Below are 19,137 nucleotides of genomic sequence, written 5' to 3'. Positions count from 1 at the left end.
ATAATAGATTTGAACCAAAAAACTGTATGAAGCACAGCTCTACAATTAGTCAAAAAATGCCAAATGAAAAGGCTGTATTGTCCGTCGTAATCAGATTCTTGTAAAAAATGGCAAAAACCTATGACTATTTATTCAAGTTACTCCTTATAGGAGATTCAGGAGTGGGTAAAACCTCAATCTTGTTTAGATTTTCAGAGGATGCTTTCAATATATCCTTCATATCAACCATCGGTAAGTTCTTAAATAATAAAATACCAAAGGTTATTGTCAGACAAGTGTAGCTTTTTTTATCATGTAATTTGTCATCGAGTCCGAAATTTGTTTCCTTGTTTTTACTAAATACGTAGAAGTATTAGACAATGGTGTTTCCGATAATTGTAATTGAAGGGCGAGGCGGAAAGTTGGATGGGCCCTTATCGAATTAGATGAAAGCTGAATACATGACATCATACTCACTAATTTTAATTAACTAGTGAGCTTCTGCATCCACTTATAAGTATATCTTGTTGCAGGCATCGACTTTAAAATTAGGACAATAGACCTTGATGGCAAAAAAGTTAAGCTACAGATATGGTAAGTGGAAATACTAAATAGTTACAGCATATTTTGAGACACTGTAGGCTACAAACTTGGATTTCAGTTAAACTTTTACATCTTAATTTCATTTCAGGGACACAGCAGGTCAGGAACGGTTTCGTACAATAACCACCGCCTACTACCGTGGCTCCATGGGAATCATGCTTGTATATGATGTTACTAATGAAAAAAGCTTTGAAAATATCAAAAACTGGATAAGAAACATAGAAGAGAATGCAAGTGCCGATGTTGAAAAGATGATCCTTGGAAATAAGTGTGATTTAGATTCTAAAAGACAGGTAAGTTTTAAATTTGTCTAGACCAATTGCACTTTTTTATCTATACACCATTTAATTATTAATGAATAGTGTAGCTTTGAATTACTCTACCCTCTTTAAAATCAGTCAATTTGAACATGATTATAATTATCATGCATAGAGCAAAAAATTGACTTGTCTTCTATTTAACAGGTATCAAAAGAGAGAGGTGAACAACTAGCAATAGAATATCAGATAAAGTTTGTTGAAACATCAGCAAAGGATTCTCTAAATGTTGAGACTGCATTTTTCACCTTGGCGAGAGATATCAAAGCGAAAATGGAAAAGAAACAGGTATGAAATATTTTAATACTACAATTTTCCTCATAATTTATACTATTATTTGTTTGTCTGTTCACTCTAGAAATAGGTATGTCATGTGTAAAACTTCTTCAACACAACATATTGTTTCCTTACACATCTGAAATTATCTTTAATGAATTTGACCTCAAAATTATTATGATTCAATATTGTATGTGTTTAGTTGATGCCTTATTCTCACTGATACTTTTTGTTCCATGGCTATCTTGCAAATACAGAAGGTAATTCAGCAATTATTTGTTCTTGTTATGTGGATTTAGTGACAGTTTGAGTAGTTTTTAGAGGGTTTGGAAGTTTGTAATGTGTAAGATTTTCTATTATTTCTCAAAATTATTTTTGCATGATGAATAAAAAGGTAAATTTGCATCTAATATTGCATACCGAAATAAGAATGAACTTGCACTGTTCATTATATTAGACTGTTCTGTACATTGGCTATTTAGGGAAAACCTAACTTTGTTTTGTATTGTTTGTGTGTTAAATGTAGGAAAGTGTAGCATGGTGTAATGTAATATGTGAATTAGGTAGCCAGTTGTATACAAAACATAGTAAACAGAAGGTGTAGTATTACAGAAACAGATTGCATGTATGTGGCTACTGCTGATAGTAAACTTGTACATAAATGAGTCATACTACTATTTGATTTGTATTTGTGTGATTGAGCTGTATAAGCTGATTCTGAATGCAGAATACTATGTGTGCACTTTATTAAGTACTTCCTCTGTAGTTCAATGAGTCATGATTTCAGGAAACTCCCATAAGTACAGCTCTTATTATTGAAAGTTGTGAACATGTATGATGTGACCGCAGGAGGCGAGCAACCCGCAGGCGCGCAGCGGCGGGCACCAGCTGAAGGCCAACGAGCAGCAGCGCAAGCCCGCGTCCTGGCTGTCGCGCTGCTCGCTGCTCTGACCGCCCCGCGCCCCGCGCGCCCGCCCCGCCGCCGCCGCCCTACCACGACTTACCCAAATACTTATCCCAATTTAATAATACATCATAAACTCATCCATACAACATCCAAAACATATTTTTTGACCTTCACTTTTAAACTGGTGCATGAACATTTGAACATAATCTAATCCAATAGGGGTGGGACACGCTTTTTGTATTTTTATAAAAACAACTTAAATAATTTCTTGTAAACAGTATTTCGTCAGAATTTTTTAGCTGTAAATTTCGTTTACTTTTGAAGTGACAATTCTTTGTAAGTTACATAAATAGGGAACTTAATTGGTGTTATGTTTTAATGGATAAATTTTTAAAGATATTATTTCAATTCATAGATTATTTAGCTGTATGTACTTTTCCTTTTTGCTATTTTAATTAAGAATTATATATATTTTAATGTAATATATACTATTTAATTTGAATAAACAGTGCTTTTATACACAGCTCTTATTTTATTGTCTCTTTCAAATCTTGTTACATTAGTTAAAAGAATAACAATCATGTAAAAAAGTTAATAATTTTAATGTTGTAAACAGTTTCAACAGTATTTACACAGGAAATATTCACTTTTACACATAATGAAATAACAAGTGGAAGAAAATAAAATATATGCTCTAATTTCATCAGAGAAACCAATCATAATTCGAGTTTATTAGGTGATTTGGTTCCCTCTGTTCTCAATAAATAAATGCGCTCATGAAGCTTGAATTTGTTTAGCAGATTTTGTTCTCTTGAAGGATTTGAGGGCTAACTTCTTGACTCCTACCACAGCATAAACACTTATAAAGCTAATCAAGTTAAGAAGGTTCTTGATTGACAAATTTAACAATGTAAGTACAGCTTGTGAACTTTTCCTCCAGTACACCACATAAGCAGGGATGGGGGGTAAGGCATCGGACCATATGCCATTCCGATAGGACTTTGCTTTTGCTTGAGCCGAGAGCAAGGCTGGTCCAAGTTTTGACTCAATAGTGTTCTTCTTCAATGTACTTGGAAGTGAAGCTTTAGCAAAGCCAAGCTCCACTAGTTTTTGTCCCACATCCAAAGTTTCCACACTTTTTTTCTTCTGTAATGGAAGCATAATTTTATTATCAGAATATTATGAGTATGGTAAACAGATAAACCAGATAAAATATTGATAAGAGCTCAATTGATGCAATAGGTTTATAAATACAAATTCTGTAGGAAACTATACCTAACATAGGTAAATATGTTTCATAGATACTATACAATTTTATTATGGACAGTCTTCAGCCTACCCCATATTGTAAGAGATTCATGTTAATTCATACTGTAGATTGATATCAATGTACCTTTGGGTCTGGTAGATGTAGCAGCACAGTAGACACCAGGTCATCCTTGTCCCGTGCAATGGGATTTAGAGTAACTTGCTTTCCTTTGGCCACACAGTCCAGCCAGTTCACGGCATTCCCACTCACAATGTCCACTCCCCATAACTGAAAAGAGAATGATCTTTTTTAGCCTTGGCACAATTCAGAGATGAGTGAAATGAAAATAGGTTGACATTGAGAAGCTAACCTTGACTGGCAGTGGAGGCTTGCTTGAATGCCAAAAAGGCAGGTAGACGGGGGCGCGGTGGTCCACCAGCAGCCGCACCGGCGAGTGCTGCACGCCCGTGTACGTCCCGCGCAGTAACTCATGTTTGTTTAAAAAATGATCCGGTATTTTGGTCGCTTTTGAGAACTTGCTAACCTGAATACAAATAACAAGTTATATAATGCAAGTTTTCAACAAGAATTTCAATATAAGTATACAGTTTTTATTACCGGTCGTATTTTGTGTATTGAGTACGCGAGTCCAGCCGTTGCTAGAGCGTATACCGCTATCTGAAAAATAAATAATTATGAAAGTGACGGCATAGTTCAAAAACATATAAAATGATAAGTTTATTAAACTTACATTTACGCCACGATAATCCTGATCCAGCAAGTGTTGGATACTCGACAATGTTCCCTCTTCTTTTTTGGCCATTTTGCAGATATTTACACATTAGTTTTGTATTTTGTTCATATTATTTTGTTTTTTTGGTTTGCCTTCCACGGAACCCTCTTTGGATTTCGGACTTACACTTTGACAGATGTCATGTCACATGCATAAATAATAAGTAGCACGTTATTATTATGAGAATTCGCCGAATATGACCCGAATGGGCCCGAACTAATGGAGAGGGTGAAGAAAGTCTCTCCGTTCTCCTTTCTGTCTCCTGAGAACACAGCTTTTGCTCCGCAACAACAGGAAATGGGTCTCTTTGATGCTTTGAAAGAACCGATCCTTAACTTCGAGGATGTGTGGTTGCCCTAATCAGTTAATAATGGTTAATACACATTTTATTACTGGCAACATCAAAATTCCACGTCAACTTATTTGACAGGTGCCGTGTTGAGCTGTGTGTATTTTATCCGCGTTTTGTAATTTTATAAACATTTACGATGATTTCTGTGCTAAATACTATCGATACGGGCCATGAAGACATGATACACGATGCCGAACTCGACTACTACGGGTTACGGCTCGCAACTTGTTCCTCAGATAACTCTGTGAAGATTTACGACATCAAGAGTGGAACTCAAACCCTTGTGGCAGACCTGAAGGGCCACTTCGGTCCCGTGTGGCAGGTCGCGTGGGCTCACCCCAAGTACGGCAACCTGCTGGCTTCATGCTCCTACGACAGGAAAGTTATTATTTGGAAAGAGGCGGGAGAATGGACAAAGCTGTACGAATACACAGGGCATGAAAGCTCAGTAAACTCTGTGGCGTGGGCGCCGGCCGAGTACGGGCTGATCCTCGCGTGCTGTAGCTCCGACGGGTCCATCTCTATCATCTCCTACAACCAGGATGGTGGCAACTGGGAGTCCAAGAAGATCACCGGAGCACATGCCATAGGCTGTAACTCAATCAGCTGGTGCCCGGCTATATCTGCTGACCTCAGCTTAGACCCTCTTAGCAATAAAGATGCTCCTAAAAGATTAGTGTCTGGTGGATGTGACAATCTTATCAAGGTTTGTATTTTTATAGCTTTGTGTTGTTAATACATCAACAAGATAAACACTATTATGATGTTAACTTTAGACATTCATACACATACTTAAATTATGTAATTAAATAAATCATGTAATATTTTTAAAGTGAGGTTGTTAAAAATATCAAATATGATTCAATTCATAAATAATAGTTTATAATTTTCATTTTTAGATCTGGCGAGAGCAAGGTGACCAATGGATGGAAGAGAACCGTCTGGAGATGCACATGGACTGGGTGCGCGACGTGGCGTGGGCGCCGTCCCTCGGCCTGCAGGAGTCCATGATCGCCAGCTGCTCGCAGGACAAGCGCGTCGTCATCTGGACCAGTGACGACAACGTCTCCTGGACACCAACCATTCTCAACACCTTTGACGACGTAGTATGGAGCGTCAGCTGGTCGTTAACAGGAAATATCTTGGCAGTGTCTGGTGGAGACAACAAGGTCAGCCTCTGGAGGGAAGGCACGGATGGCCAGTGGTCCTGCATCAGTGAAGTAGCCAAAGGTCTAGGACAAACACCTAGTGAAGAAAGAAGTACTCTGTAACAGGCTGGTCTAAATACTTGTTTCCATTGATTATTGTGTTAAATGATGATAGTATGTAATGCTTATGTAATATAATAGTGATAATTTAATAATATGTACTAATTTCGTTTCTTTTGAACTTCTTTCAATAACTTTAGTGTTCTTTATAATTTAATAAAGTATGTAAGAGTTTATAGTTTTGTGTTTTATGCAAGTAAAATCCGTAAAATCAATATAGTACAAAAGATATTTATTACTTCTTAACACTAAAACATTATAATACTTAAAAACATGATCATCATACATAATTAGGTACATAACAACACATAAATATCCATAAAATGGGTAAATTATAACAAGAATCTTCCTTTTCTGGATGTAGGTACATATTTTTTTTATGTTGAACAGATTCTTGTTCCCATTTACCGCATTTTATGGCTTACCGCAAAAACATTCATCACAGATCTATCCCATAATTACTACATCAATATCACATTCCATCATGTATCCAACATATTGCTATAATTAAACTCGATGAGCTCCAGCAGCAGCGGCATGCGGTAGTAGCGGGCCACGGAGCGGTACGTGGCCAGCTGGCTGCGGATCTCCTCAACTGGCACCATGAGCTTGAACTCGCCCGCGCAGTCGCATACTACTGATAGGTTCTCTCGTTTCACCTGGTGGATGCAGAAGTCATGTTATTGTTGAAGCGAGCGTAAGTACAGAAAATACGTACTACGGACCCAAGGAATGTTAGCATGGAATGATAGAGGATTCCTGAGTCCTTTAAAACCTAGTAAGTAACCTACCTTTAAAACTTTAAAATAGTAGTAGCTAGCGCCCAGCAGCTTGGTGGGCAATGAGGTACCTACAGACGCTAATTTCACTTGTATAATCCTTCCACTATGGTTACTAAATCTTAGTCCAGCTTCAGTGTGTCGCTGACACAGATATTTTTACAGACGACGGAAAAAACAAGGCTCCAGCCAGGGCTACCACCAAAATCGAACGAACAAACGAACAAGAGCTGTCATGCAACCGGTAAGCCTAATACAAAGAGATAGAGTGTTGGTTATCGCTGCATATTTGTAGTTTCGGAGCGCTGCGCGAACCACGACTCTATCTCGTTGTGTACGATTCTTGTTCGTTCGTTTGTCGATTTAGAGAGTGACCCCCCTGGCTCTAGTACAGTCGTCGAAATATAATAGGCCCGTTTGGACAGCTACACAAATTTGCTATAAATTTACAGTGCCACAAACTTATCTGTTCCGGTGACAGTTAACTAAATTGGTCCATATCTCATTATTTACTAATAAATTATATATTAATATAGATTACAAGGGTTTATTAAAACCGCAAGAGCGAATTAACAATACGAGCAATCTTAAAATCTTATAGAATTAAGAAATATTAGACATTTATGTGAGCTGTTACCCGAACAGATAAGTTTGTGGCACTATACTCTTGATTTACTTGATGACATACATAAAAAGACACATAATCTGGCTTATTTTTTAACGGCTGAAAGAAAAAAAAACTTTTGAAGCACCAAAAGTTACTTATTGTTTAGATTTTTCCAGCTGTCATCCCATACATTTTCGAGCTGTCCAAACGGGCCTATTATATTTTGACGACTAGTGTATGCTCACCTGGTGGCAGCGCGCGCACAGCAGGTCCTGCAGCGTGGAGCTCGCGGCGCGGCGGTGCATCGCCTCCACCAGCTTCCACTCCAGCGCCGCACGTGGGGCACACGCACACCCCACTGTGACACATGGGCTCTAGTAGTGTATGCTCACCTGGTGGCAGCGCGCGCACAGCAGGTCCTGCAGCGTGGAGCTCGCGGCGCGGCGGTGCATCGCCTCCACCAGCTTCCACTCCAGCTCCGCGCGCGGGTAGGCCGCGCCGCACGTGGGGCACACGCATACTGGCCTGAGGACAGATTATACGTGAGATTATGGCAATAACCCTCTAGTCTTGGAAGTGGCCCACGTACGAAAGGCTTAGCACAGGGCGCAAAATGTCACAAAAGTTTTCCAACTCTCGAAGCCGCGGGCGATGTAAGGGCGACGCAAAACTTTAGTCTAGTCTTAGCGTGCGTGTCTTGTGACCCGGTGCTAGGCCTTCTCGTTCACGGTCCAAAAGTTCGTATACGGCTTTACTTACCATGCGCCAAAGGATCCTTGTGGCTTCACTATCCACTCTTTGGCACTTAAAAAGCGTAACAAACACTGATAAACACTCACACATCATTCTCGTCCACAGCCATGTGGGTATCACGGCACAGGTCGAGCCGCCGGCAGTGGTTGCACACGGCGCAGATGACCTCGGCCAGCGGGCACGACGCGCACGGGTCCCGCCACTGCGCCGCCGCCGAGAACTCGCCTATGCCGATGAGGCGGAGCAGGTTGCGCCGGAGCAGGGTCACCTGTGGAGAATGGAACATCGTAAATCAAATGTTACCAAACTAGTTCTTACAATATGCGGCAGTGGGGATGACATATATGCCGACCAGTTGGAATAGATAAACAGGCAAACGTAGAGGCATCGAAATTTTATCAGTGATCCACCGGAAGGCAGATCCATAAATCTCTATCACTATCCATAGGTACGAGGCACTCTATGTCGATATATATGTAAGTATGCTCTTAACCTTACATTAATTCTATTATTACGCATTAGGTATACTCTGACCTGGTCCTCCATGGCCTGAACAAAAATCAATGCCGGAGTGCTCTGCTCAGTGAGCAAGTCTTACAACCTTGCGTCATTAAACACGAGGTCTACTCTCACCTGGTCCTCCATAGCCTGGTCTAACGACAGCACCTTGCAGACAGCATTAACGAACACCAACGCCGGAGTGCTCTACTCAGTGAGTCAGTCTTCCAGTGAACCTTGCACCTTCATTCTATATTAAGTCTACTCTAACCTGGTCCTCCATAGCCTGGTCCAGCGACAGCACCTTGCAGACGGCATTAACGAACATCAATGCCGGAGTGCTCTGCTCAGAGAGCAGGTCCTCGCGGGTGCCGGGGCGAAGTGCGATGTCACCGGGCAGGAGGACGGGCGAGCGGCTGTTTATGCGCTCCGTTATTCTGAGGATGGATGAAGGTAAAATTTAATTATTTAGTACACATTCAGACAGTAAAATATCGATTATTTCGGTAGTAGAAAAACAAATAATACAAGGTAAGCGGAAACAGGACATGAAGAGGGTTATATTTATGTGTAAATAAAAAAAACAATAAATGGGGCATTCTCAACAAAAGTTAAGATAAACACTCATTTCAGCTTACCTACAATACCATTTTAGCCAGGCCTTGTATTTATACAAGTTAGTGCTTCCTCGGTGCTAAAATGTGTTCCATAATAATTAGGTGGCGCTCAAAATGAAACTGCATCCACGATTTTATTTTACTCTTACCACCACCTAATACCTAAACCCCCACGCAACACGTGACGTCACTCACTGCAACAGCTTCTGCGTGAGTTCCCCGGTGATCAGCGCCGGCAGTTCCTGGCGCCTACTGTGGGCGGCGCTGACGTAGCCCGCCACCGTCGATACGAAGTGAACTCCCTATTACAAACATTAACCCCACGCAACACGTGACAACACTCACTGCAGCGGCTTCTGCGTGAGTTCCCCGGTGATCAGCGCCGGCAGTTCCTCGCGCCTGCTGTGGGCGGCGCTGACGTAGCCCGCCACCGTCGACACTAAGTGAACTCCATATTACAAACATTAACCCCCACGCAACACGTGACGTCACTCACTGCAGCAGCTTCTGCGTGAGTTCCCCGGTGATCAGCGCCGGCAGTTCCTCGCGTCTACTGTGGGCTGCGTTGACGTAGCCCGCCACCGTCGACACGAAGTCACTCCCTATTATCCCGTTACTCCCGCAGCCTCTGGACTAACTATACTCAGAAGGCTTTCAGCGCCCTGCGCGTTCAATATAATAACACCTTCAGGATGATGATGGGGCTGCCCCGCTACTGCAGCGCGTCAGGCATGTTCGCAGCCGAGCGCACGGATGACTTTTACGCCATTATCCGGAAGCGAACAGCGTCTCTGCTGGGCAGAGTGCGGGCCAGCGACAACAGCCTCCTGAGGGTGATCGCCGAGAGGGTGGATGGCCCTATCTTGAGACACTGGGTCCAAGTACTTAACTGGAACAGGGTAGGATCAGTACTCAGTGTTTCAAAATAGGGTGTGTAAATAAATATATTAATGTGTTTGTGTTTGTATTTAGCCTAACCTAGTATTAAGATTCATTGTTACTAACACTTACTATGGACTATGTGGTCTGAAAATAAATATTTATATATATATATTATAAACATTAACCCCCACGCAACACGTCACAACACTCACTGCAGCAGCTTCTGCGTGAGTTCCCCGGTGATCAGCGCCGGCAGTTCCTCCCTCCTACTGTGGGCTGCGCTGACGTAGCCCGCCACCGTCGACACTAAGTCACTCCCTATTACAAACATTCACCCCCACACAACACGTGACAACACTCACTGCAGCAGCTTCTGTGTCAGTTCCCCGGTGATCAGCGCCGGCAGTTCCTCGCGCCTACTGTGCGCGGCGCTGACGTAGCCCGCCACGGTGGAGACGAAGTGTTCGCGCACCGTCCGGGGCAAGAACTCCGCTAGGTTCCAGTGCATGGTGATTGAGCTCTCCTGTGAAGGATGTAGGGGGTTAGTTTGGATTGGCTTTGTTGGTTTATGTTTCAATAGATTCCGGTATCCCTGTTAGTTATTTATCATCTGGAGGTATAATTATAATTTGCCTATACATACAAAGGTATATGAGGGTATGTAGTAGGTAATTCCGCACATAGAGGTACATACCTCGTCGTTTTGATCTTCTGATTCCGTGGGTAGCTGAGATGACCCAACTTCCACCAGCCCTTGAGGTAGTTTACCCTGCAAAGCAAAATAGCTGATCTGATGAAAATGCTCAAATAAAGACATAATTTATTACTCACAATAATTCGAACACTGGAGGTTTTTCTCCTTTCTCTGTAGTTTCATTCCCTCATTGTACACAATAGACTAAAATACCCAAACCTTTCTCAATGGGAAGTAACTATAACGACTAGGTACTTGTATTGTAAATGAGTCGTAAATGTGTAAATACCTCGATCCCGGCGTGGTTGGCCTCGTCGAGCCACAGCAGGTGCGCCCAGCAGCGCTTGTACGTGATGTCGATGCCGTGGAACAACTCCTTGTTGCGGATACTCTGCACTACAAACTCCACGTAGCCTGCAACAAATTAACGTAACTAATGTAAAAATTTTGGTACACAGATTGAGTGAAATAGGGATTCTACCGCTTCTATTCTATTCTATTTTCTGTGGGGGTGTAAGTACCTGCACCTGGCTCTCTCAAATGGAACCTTTGTGCATATCCCCAAGGTCTAAACTGCCTTCCTAAGCTCGGACCATTTCCCACCACGCTGGTCCACTGCGGGTTGGTGCGTTTACATATCTAGATGTGCTAGATCTAGATATGCAGGTTTCCTCACGATATTTTCCTTCACCGTAAGAGCGATGGTATACATTGTACTTTAGTTAAAAGAACTCATTGGTACATGTCAGCGCCGGGATCGAACCCGCATCTCTGGCGTGAGAAGCGGGCGCTTACCCGACTGAGCTACCACCGCTCCCGCTTGTACCGCTTATAGAAAGGCTTATTATAATGAGGCGGTATCAAATACCTAAGCCTTACCGATTAAATACTCACATCCCATTGGTACACCAGATATAATAGATTTTTAATCGCCTCTGGATGTGGTAGGTTTATTACACAAGCTGCTGTCTCACTGGAATTCATGGCATACTTATTGGGACTAATTCACAGACTATTAGTGCGGCTGAAGCCATACCATAGTCATACACACTCTTTCCTCCGGCTTTACACACCTATCCACTACAGGTATCTTGGCCTGCAGTAGAGGAAAAATATCCTATCTTTAGAACTCACCGACGCCATCCATAACAGAAGCTTTATTAGTGCACAGCAGGATGGTGGTGAAGTCCGCAAACACGATGGAGGCTCCGAGGCGCTTGAACTCCGCCACTAGCAGCAGATATAGCTTCTTCATCAGGTTGTACAGCGTGCGCCGGAGAGCAGGGTCGTAGAGTAGCGAGGTCGGGGTTTTTAGCCATCTGTGGGGTTGTGATTATGAGATTCAGTCAAGTGAGTTAAGCATTAAACGATTGGCATAATGGACCGGAAGGCTTGAAATGAGTTTGATATTGTTCATCAACAGTTGACTGACCGATGGCCATACAAAGTCTTATCATCTGCCATGTTGATATGTCATCTGTTTTGAGCTACTTTACCAAGCTGGTACTGCCAGACTTGCAGTAGTCATAATGATGAAGGGATTAGCTTCAGTCTTTTACAGCCTAGGGTGCGCCGTATAAATAAATAATGGCGCCGGACGATTAAAATATTTAAACCGTACTCTAGGAGATAAGTTTCGTGCATCTACGCTAAACAAAGGAATAATATTTTGCCGCCATATTTTTTACTTTATCCCATAAAGTTAAGTTTGAAATACCATGAAATACTTTTACAATGAGCCTTATAGAGGGGTCAAGTGCAGGTACCTGTACAGATGTGATATCTGGTAGTCGGCGAACACGTTCTTGTACTGCGTGACGTCGCGCAGCCACGACGCCACCATGGAGCGCAGGATCTTGAACGCGCCCGCGCACTGCGCCGTCTCGTCGTAGTTCAATGACGCGTTTGAACCTGGAATAATGAAGAGTTATTAGTTTGAAAATACAATCATTGAACTCATTATTTGATCACACATTACTTTCACAGACCTTGACAGGACCCTTACCTACTTTCAAGGCTACTTTTTAATCTACCATTCTTACATTTTAAAGCGAATCTCGCAATCTATTATAGATATTACGAGGTGTGGATGTAGATAGAGAAGTAATAAAATAGCACGTACCGGTGTTAGACATGATATCTTGTATGTTGGAGTGTTGAGCTCCAAAACATGTGGCCACACTCGTCCCTTCCACCTGCAAACATAATAACATTGTAAATAACCCAAGTTATAAACCAATGAAATGTTATAGTATTGATATTAGACGCCCACAAGCATTTAAGTTGCAGCATAAAAAATAACTTAGTCTATACTAGTGTTGTGCGTGCAGCCGGACTGCTACCCCGCTAGTGACACCCTGCCTACCCCGCCGGGAGCTAGTCACCTGCAGTATGGTGGAGGCCTGCAGCAGCGCGCACACCGCCAGCGCGTCCGTCTCCAGCTGCACGCACACGGACTGCTACCCCGCTAGTGACGCCCTGCCTACCCCGCCGGGAGCTAGTCACCTGCAGTATGGTGGAGGCCTGCAGCAGCGCGCACACCGCCAGCGCGTCCGTCTCCAGCTGCACGCACACGGACTGCTACCCCGCTAGTGACGCCCTGCCTACCCCGCCGGGAGCTAGTCACCTGCAGTATGGTGGAGGCCTGCAGCAGCGCGCACACCGCCAGCGCGTCCGTCTCCAGCTGCACGCACACGGACTGCTACCCCGCTAGTGACGCCCTGCCTACCCCGCCGGGAGCTAGTCACCTGCAGTATGGTGGAGGCCTGCAGCAGCGCGCACACCGCCAGCGCGTCCGTCTCCAGCTGCACGCACACGGACTGCTACCCCGCTAGTGACGCCCTGCCTACCCCGCCGGGAGCTAGTCACCTGCAGTATGGTGGAGGCCTGCAGCAGCGCGCACACCGCCAGCGCGTCCGTCTCCAGCTGCACGCACACGGACTGCTACCCCGCTAGTGACGCCCTGCCTACCCCGCCGGGAGCTAGTCACCTGCAGTATGGTGGAGGCCTGCAGCAGCGCGCACACCGCCAGCGCGTCCGTCTCCAGCTGCACGCACACGGACTGCTACCCCGCTAGTGACGCCCTGCCTACCCCGCCGGGAGCTAGTCACCTGGAGTATGGTGGAGGCCTGCAGCAGCGCGCACACCGCCAGCGCGTCCGTCTCCAGCTGCACGCACACGGACTGCTACCCCGCTAGTGACGCCCTGCCTACCCCGCCGGGAGCTAGTCACCTGCAGTATGGTGGAGGCCTGCAGCAGCGCGCACACCGCCAGCGCGTCCGTCTCCAGCTGCACGCACACGCCGGAGTACGCGCCGGGCGCGTTGTGCGTGCAGCCGGACTGCTCGTCCACCTCGCTTACTAGCCTGGGGACAAATGTTTATAGATTGGTTACTTGAGTTAAATCTTTGCGGGTTGAAAATATACACGATGATGATGTCGTTATCGAACGTCGCGTCGTCGGAGTGGGGGCAAGTGAATGGCAAACTAAAGTACCCTTGTATCGCTTGTTCTGATACCTACTATTATTCACCGAAAACCTAAACTCCTAGCTTTGTCCACGTCGAAGATATAGGGAGGGCGACACAGCCGCGAATCGCTTCGAGAAAAGATGGTACGGCTGTGACCATTTTGCTAGAGACTTGGCTGGGGCACTGCCATGCCCCCGGATCCCTATTAGGCAAACCGATCTCGTATGCAGATCATGCCTAGCCAGAAATGCACCGATCGTAAAATTCTATTGGTGGATTTTCGCCTCGCTCGCTGCTTAGCCACCACGGCCGTAAAAAGAGTTTTATATGCCACCATATTTAATACCAGCTACCCCTCACCTATTATCGTCGGTCTCGCGGCCGCCCAGGTCGGGGCGCTCGCGGTCGGAGCTCCACAGCACGCAGTTGTGCTTGAGCAGGTGCCGCGCGTAGAACAAGTCGGCGGCGAATAGCGTCGGGGCCGACGGGAGGTCATGGCAAACTACCCTCATAGCAGAGATACCCCCTAGCTAGACCAACCGATCTGGTACGGAAATTGTGCGTAGGCAAAAAAGCACTTACAGATTTGAAAGAAAGAAAATCTCCGCTTGCTCTCCGCTCCGCTCTAATGGACAGATAGGCCACCGACCGACTCCATTTTCTTTCTACGTCATGATAGCATTCATCAGCATCATTCTTAGAGCCTAAGCTAAGTCCTCACCTATTATCGTCGGTCTCGCGGCCGCCCAGGTCGGGGCGCTCGCGGTCGGAGCTCCACAGCACGCAGTTGTGCTTGAGCAGGTGCCGCGCGTAGAACAGCTCCGCCGCGAACAGAGTCGGGTCGGCGGGAGGTTAGTGGTAAATTACCCTGATAGCAGAGATACCCCCACTAGGCCAACCGACCTCGCACGAAAATTATGCGTAGGCAAAAATGCACCGATAGATTTAACCAAAATCTCCGCTCGTGAAATTTTATTGGTTGATTTCGGCCTCGCTCCGCTCCGCTCTAGTGACAGTCAGTCTAAGGTAGGCTCTCACACGCAAATCTTGGTGCGTGCGTGTCTTTAGCGAAGCGGTTAGTTAATGTAAGCGACGGGCAAATTCCCCGATGCTAGTGGAATTTTATCTGCCGTAATATCAGTTTTTAGGGTTCCGTAGCCAAAATGGCAAAAACGGAACCCTTATAGTTTCGTCATGTCCGTCTGTCCGTCTGTCCGTCTGTCCGTCTGTCACAGCCGATTTACTCGGAAACTATAAGTACTACAGTGATGAAATTTGATGGGAATATGTGTTGTATGAACCGCTACAAAAATATGACACTAAATAGTAAAAAAAAGAATTGGGGGTGGGGCCCCCCATACATGTAACTGAGGGATGAAATTTTTTTTTTCGATGTACATACCCGTGTGGGGTATCAATGGAAAGGTCTTTTAAAATGATATAAAGTTTTCTAAAAAACATTTTTCTTAAAGTGAACGGTTTTTGAGATATCAGCTCTCAAAGTCGTAAAAAGTATGTCCCCCCCCCTCTATTTTTATAACTACGGGGTATAAAATTCTAAAAAAAATAGAGGTGATGCATGCTAATTAACTCTTTCAACGATTTTTGGTTTGATCAAAGTATCTCTTATAGTTTTTGAGATAGGTTGATTTAACTGTAATTTTGCTGCTACGGAACCCTTTGTGCGCGAGCCCGACTCGCACTTGGCCGGTTTTTTTTCAATATATAGCTCTCATAACACTAGCAGCCCCGCACCTATTGTCGTCGGTCTTGCGGCCGCCCAGGTCGGGGCGCTCGCGGTCGGAGCTCCACAGCACGCAGTTGTGCTTGAGCAGGTGCCGCGCGTAGAACAAGTCCGCCGCAAACAGAGAGAGGTTATGGCAAACTCCCCTCGTAGCAGAGAAACTCCCACTAGGCTACTAGCAAATTGTGCGTACGTGTGTTTGTGGTGGACAGATAGATAGACTTCAAGAGGTTTTTAAGGAAGGCCATCGGCCGATTCCCCGATAGGAAACACACATGATTTTATCTGCCATAAAATGTATTCACAGGGTTCCGCAAAAGTGGTATAGAAAGCCGATTAAGCAACACCCTGTATTAGCCTGTATGTAGACACATTAACACTAGCAGCCCCTCACCTATTATCATCGGTCTCGCGGCCGCCCAGGTCGGGGCGCTCGCGGTCGGAGCTCCACAGCACGCAGTTGTGCTTGAGCAGGTGCCGCGCGTAGAACAAGTCGGCGGCGAATAGCGTCGGGTCGGCGGGCAGGTTGCCGATCGGCACGTGGTAGTATCTGGAAATAAGGAAAAAAACATTATGATGCCTAAAAATCAGTTTTTAGTGACATGTATAAATCCTTATTTTAATACTATTTTATGTAACCAGTGAAGCCATACGATAAATAAATACGCCAGTAGTTCCAGCTGAGTACTGGAGAATTGTTCGGTGCGGCGGCCTCCAAGACGGAAATTAGCAGGATAATTGCCAACCTTCGCTAGGAGACGGCACTAGAAGAAGAAGAAGCCTAAAACCTCCCAAACCAAACTTTAGTTGTGATAAAGTGATAACCAACGAATCTAAAATCGTATTAAATATAAAAATAAAGGGTGGTAGGCAGAAGAAAATAAAAAATATATATAGAAATCTCAATAATTCTATCAATAAGCCGTGCGTACTTGCTCTAACTCCATATTATAATATTCCATGTAATTTAAGTAACTTATTTACTCTCATAACATTACCTGCACTGTTCCACCGTGAGGCGCAGCATGGCGCGCAAGTTGAGCAGGTGCCTCACTATGGCGCGCGCGCCGTTACGCTGCCACTCCAGTGAGTTGTACAGAGTGTCTACATCGCGCACGTGCAGGGGGACTATCGGGAAGTCTGATAGACCTGTGGGGGGAATGCATGGAGTTAATTTGTGTATAAGCAAAATTTTGGCAGATTTCTTATAAAGACTCTTCAAGTAATGTAGCCCAAAAGCTACTAAAACTAAATGAAAGCTAAATGTAGCTAGAAAGATATTTTGGGTAAGAAAATTCTGATGAGTAATGAATGCCGAATTCTCGCATGAAGATCATGAACAGGCAATTGTGGTTTGTGACAGCCCGATGAGCCGGCGACCTTATACAGATAACCGGTAGTCTGAGAAAAATATGTGGCTTATGACCAGCACTCTTAAGAGGGGCCAACGTCCAGTAGCCTTGGGAGTGGCGTAGTCCAGATCAGTGATCCAGTACCGACTGATGATGGGAAATGCTCGCAGCATGGATAAATGACACTATACTGCTTATTGATAATAACGGCGCTGTGATTGATGAAATGTGCAAAACGAATTTATAGACATGGATAAATGGACTCATGCAGCGGTGCCAGGTCTAATGTTCATCATTGACACGCAAAGAAGAAGCTACACAATACCGGGCACGCCATGCAGCGCGGGGCGCGGCGCCTGCGCGGCCACGGCGGCGGGTCCCTCGTGCTCGTCGCGGGGCCGCTGCAGCGCGCGCTGGATGCCGCGGTGCACCTGCTTCAGGTCCGTCTCTATGTGCGTCTCTCATGCTATGCACTTGACGGCTATAGTGTTTATTGTAGCTACCACATTCATCCGTGTATTAGATTTATTGATAATTATAACCTCAAGATGATGATGGTAGTTATATAAGATTAACGCCACAAGACACAATAGGTAAATACACTCACGAGCAATGAAAAAGTTCCAGTGACATATGGGACGTCAATGGCAGGTGGAACTTTTTCATAGCACATGAGTATGTTCCGCCATTCTCAAGAGAGTAGGCACATTTCCTATTGCCTAAATCCAGCTTGGCACATTGGTGACCCTGACGTGATATAAACCCGCAACCTATGCATCTGAAGTAAGACGCATTTATACATTACATAACCCGGCACGCATAATGGCCCACCTTATGGGCTAAATGCGGACAATAAGCTCGCCATGATAGATAGATAGATAGATAGATACCTGGCACGCCATGCAGCGCGGGGCGCGGCGCCTGCGCGGCCACGACGGCGGGTCCCTTGTGCTCGTCGCGGGGCCGCTGCAGCGCGCGCTGGATGCCGCGGTGCACCTGCTTCAGGTCCGTCTCTATGTGCGTCTCCCATACTATGTCCTACTAGTCCGGCTGTAGTGCTTATTGTAGGTATTCTTCCATTTGTATACGATTGGGTATGTATATATAAGAGGAACGCCATAAGATACAAGCAATAAAGTATTATTCCATTCTCATGCTATATCTTAGTTACGGTCCCGCTGCACGGGTTCGTTTATCGATGTGGATAAATTCGTTTAATCTGTGTTCCTCCAATCACAGCGCCGTTTTATAGTGAATCACGATATAGTAACGATACCGGACCCATGCAACGGGACGCATGTAGCATGAAAATTTGTATATCTTCCTCCAATCGCGATTTGCGATAAATATGGCATTGTGATTGGTAAAACACATGTTACGAATTCATCGATGTCGAAAAGGGACCCATGCCGCGAGGTTAGCTCTTGTGTTTATCACCGACAAGATAAAAAGAACAAAATTATATTACCTGGCACCCCATGCAACGCTGCTCGCGGCGCCTGGGCCGCTACGATGGCCGGTCCCTTGTGCTCGTCGCGGTGCCGCTGCAGCGCGCGCTGGATGCCGCGGTGCACCTGCTTGAGGTCGGTTTCTATGTGTGTCTCCCATGCTATGTCTGCCGGCGGGAGTGTCGACTCGTCTGTGCCGAGGTTTATTCTGTGAATTGATATTTAAATTTAGAAGGTAACTTTATATCTCCATAAACGGCCTGTTCTGAGGAATGAGTAAACGCCGCAGCAATTAAATACATAACTCTTGCCGCATAGCACAGCAGTTGCACATAAAACGCGAACACCATTGCTTATGACTATCCCTCGTAGGGATAAAGCTATTTATAGGGTAATGTACACAAAACAAACGGAATAATATTAAATTGATTGTTGCGCGACATGTTACGGGGAACAACTAAATGAGTTACAAACAAATTTTTATTTATTTATTTTTAGACATGCAATAGCGTCCGTTGCAACGTTATGTGACTAGACTCTTACTTGGCGG

General features: G+C 44.9%; 4 protein-coding genes across 5 annotated transcripts in view; 2 read left to right on the top strand and 2 right to left on the bottom strand.

Moving 5' to 3' along the window:
- The first annotated feature begins 36 nt into the window (after nucleotides 1–36).
- Nucleotides 37–2,605, top strand: LOC105391631 (ras-related protein Rab-8A). 2 transcript variants are annotated; one of them, XM_011563140.3, is made up of 6 exons: nucleotides 37–231; nucleotides 513–573; nucleotides 671–875; nucleotides 1,047–1,187; nucleotides 1,433–1,435; nucleotides 2,025–2,605. In XM_011563140.3, exons 1-6 carry the CDS (start codon nucleotides 108–110, stop codon nucleotides 2,124–2,126), a joined length of 636 nt encoding a protein of 211 aa, XP_011561442.1. In that variant the 5' UTR covers nucleotides 37–107; the 3' UTR covers nucleotides 2,127–2,605. The 2 variants fall into 2 exon arrangements, with proteins under 2 accessions (XP_011561442.1, XP_011561443.1); XM_011563141.3 differs by lacking the exon at nucleotides 1,433–1,435 and having other exon boundaries at nucleotides 38–231.
- A 60-nt stretch (nucleotides 2,606–2,665) lies between these two features.
- On the bottom strand, nucleotides 2,666–4,267 carry LOC105391632. Its single transcript, XM_011563143.3, has 5 exons — nucleotides 4,083–4,267; nucleotides 3,950–4,009; nucleotides 3,702–3,875; nucleotides 3,476–3,619; nucleotides 2,666–3,228 (listed from the first exon to the last, which is right to left on the bottom strand). Exons 1-5 carry the CDS (start codon nucleotides 4,152–4,154, stop codon nucleotides 2,857–2,859), a joined length of 822 nt encoding a protein of 273 aa, XP_011561445.3. The 5' UTR covers nucleotides 4,155–4,267; the 3' UTR covers nucleotides 2,666–2,856.
- A 267-nt stretch (nucleotides 4,268–4,534) lies between these two features.
- On the top strand, nucleotides 4,535–5,922 carry LOC105391633 (protein SEC13 homolog). The gene is made up of 2 exons (XM_011563144.3): nucleotides 4,535–5,182; nucleotides 5,376–5,922. The coding sequence occupies exons 1-2, from the start codon at nucleotides 4,613–4,615 to the stop codon at nucleotides 5,745–5,747; spliced, it is 942 nt and encodes a 313-aa protein (XP_011561446.1). The 5' UTR covers nucleotides 4,535–4,612; the 3' UTR covers nucleotides 5,748–5,922.
- Nucleotides 5,923–5,955: 33 nt separating this feature from the next.
- Nucleotides 5,956–19,137, bottom strand: part of LOC105393752 (DNA polymerase epsilon catalytic subunit 1) — a 47,838-nt gene continuing 34,656 nt past the window's right edge. Inside the window, exons 28-41 of the mRNA XM_048630069.1 lie at nucleotides 18,608–18,795; nucleotides 16,786–16,936; nucleotides 16,182–16,337; nucleotides 13,806–13,938; nucleotides 12,697–12,769; nucleotides 12,341–12,485; nucleotides 11,709–11,893; nucleotides 10,864–10,988; nucleotides 10,575–10,649; nucleotides 10,243–10,403; nucleotides 8,653–8,818; nucleotides 7,970–8,151; nucleotides 7,523–7,655; nucleotides 5,956–6,403 (exon numbers count right to left, since the gene is read on the bottom strand). Of these exons, the coding sequence (XP_048486026.1) occupies nucleotides 6,227–6,403; nucleotides 7,523–7,655; nucleotides 7,970–8,151; nucleotides 8,653–8,818; nucleotides 10,243–10,403; nucleotides 10,575–10,649; nucleotides 10,864–10,988; nucleotides 11,709–11,893; nucleotides 12,341–12,485; nucleotides 12,697–12,769; nucleotides 13,806–13,938; nucleotides 16,182–16,337; nucleotides 16,786–16,936; nucleotides 18,608–18,795 (2,050 nt within the window). The 3' untranslated portion in view covers nucleotides 5,956–6,226. The remainder of the gene's footprint in view (nucleotides 6,404–7,522; nucleotides 7,656–7,969; nucleotides 8,152–8,652; nucleotides 8,819–10,242; nucleotides 10,404–10,574; nucleotides 10,650–10,863; nucleotides 10,989–11,708; nucleotides 11,894–12,340; nucleotides 12,486–12,696; nucleotides 12,770–13,805; nucleotides 13,939–16,181; nucleotides 16,338–16,785; nucleotides 16,937–18,607; nucleotides 18,796–19,137) is intronic.

The sequence above is a fragment of the Plutella xylostella genome, chromosome 25 (genome assembly GCF_932276165.1).
Source record: "Plutella xylostella chromosome 25, ilPluXylo3.1, whole genome shotgun sequence".
NCBI classification, from domain to species: domain Eukaryota; kingdom Metazoa; phylum Arthropoda; class Insecta; order Lepidoptera; family Plutellidae; genus Plutella; species Plutella xylostella.
This window is presented reverse-complemented; position numbering and strand designations above follow the sequence as displayed.

Excerpts from the sequence above, each read along its gene's own strand:
- LOC105391631 (XM_011563140.3), top strand. The coding sequence starts at position 108 with ATGGCAAAAACCTATGACTATTTATTCAAGTTACTCCTTATAGGAGAT. Across the intron at positions 232-512 it reads ATCCTTCATATCAACCATCG|GCATCGACTTTAAAATTAGG; the intron begins GTAAGTTCTTAA and ends ATCTTGTTGCAG. Across the intron at positions 574-670 it reads AAAGTTAAGCTACAGATATG|GGACACAGCAGGTCAGGAAC; the intron begins GTAAGTGGAAAT and ends ATTTCATTTCAG.
- LOC105391633 (XM_011563144.3), top strand. The coding sequence starts at position 4,613 with ATGATTTCTGTGCTAAATACTATCGATACGGGCCATGAAGACATGATA. Across the intron at positions 5,183-5,375 it reads GATGTGACAATCTTATCAAG|ATCTGGCGAGAGCAAGGTGA; the intron begins GTTTGTATTTTT and ends TTTCATTTTTAG.
- LOC105391632 (XM_011563143.3), bottom strand. The coding sequence starts at position 4,154 with ATGGCCAAAAAAGAAGAGGGAACATTGTCGAGTATCCAACACTTGCTG. Across the intron at positions 4,010-4,082 it reads AGGATTATCGTGGCGTAAAT|ATAGCGGTATACGCTCTAGC; the intron begins GTAAGTTTAATA and ends TTTATTTTTCAG. Across the intron at positions 3,620-3,701 it reads AGCCTCCACTGCCAGTCAAG|TTATGGGGAGTGGACATTGT; the intron begins GTTAGCTTCTCA and ends TTCTCTTTTCAG.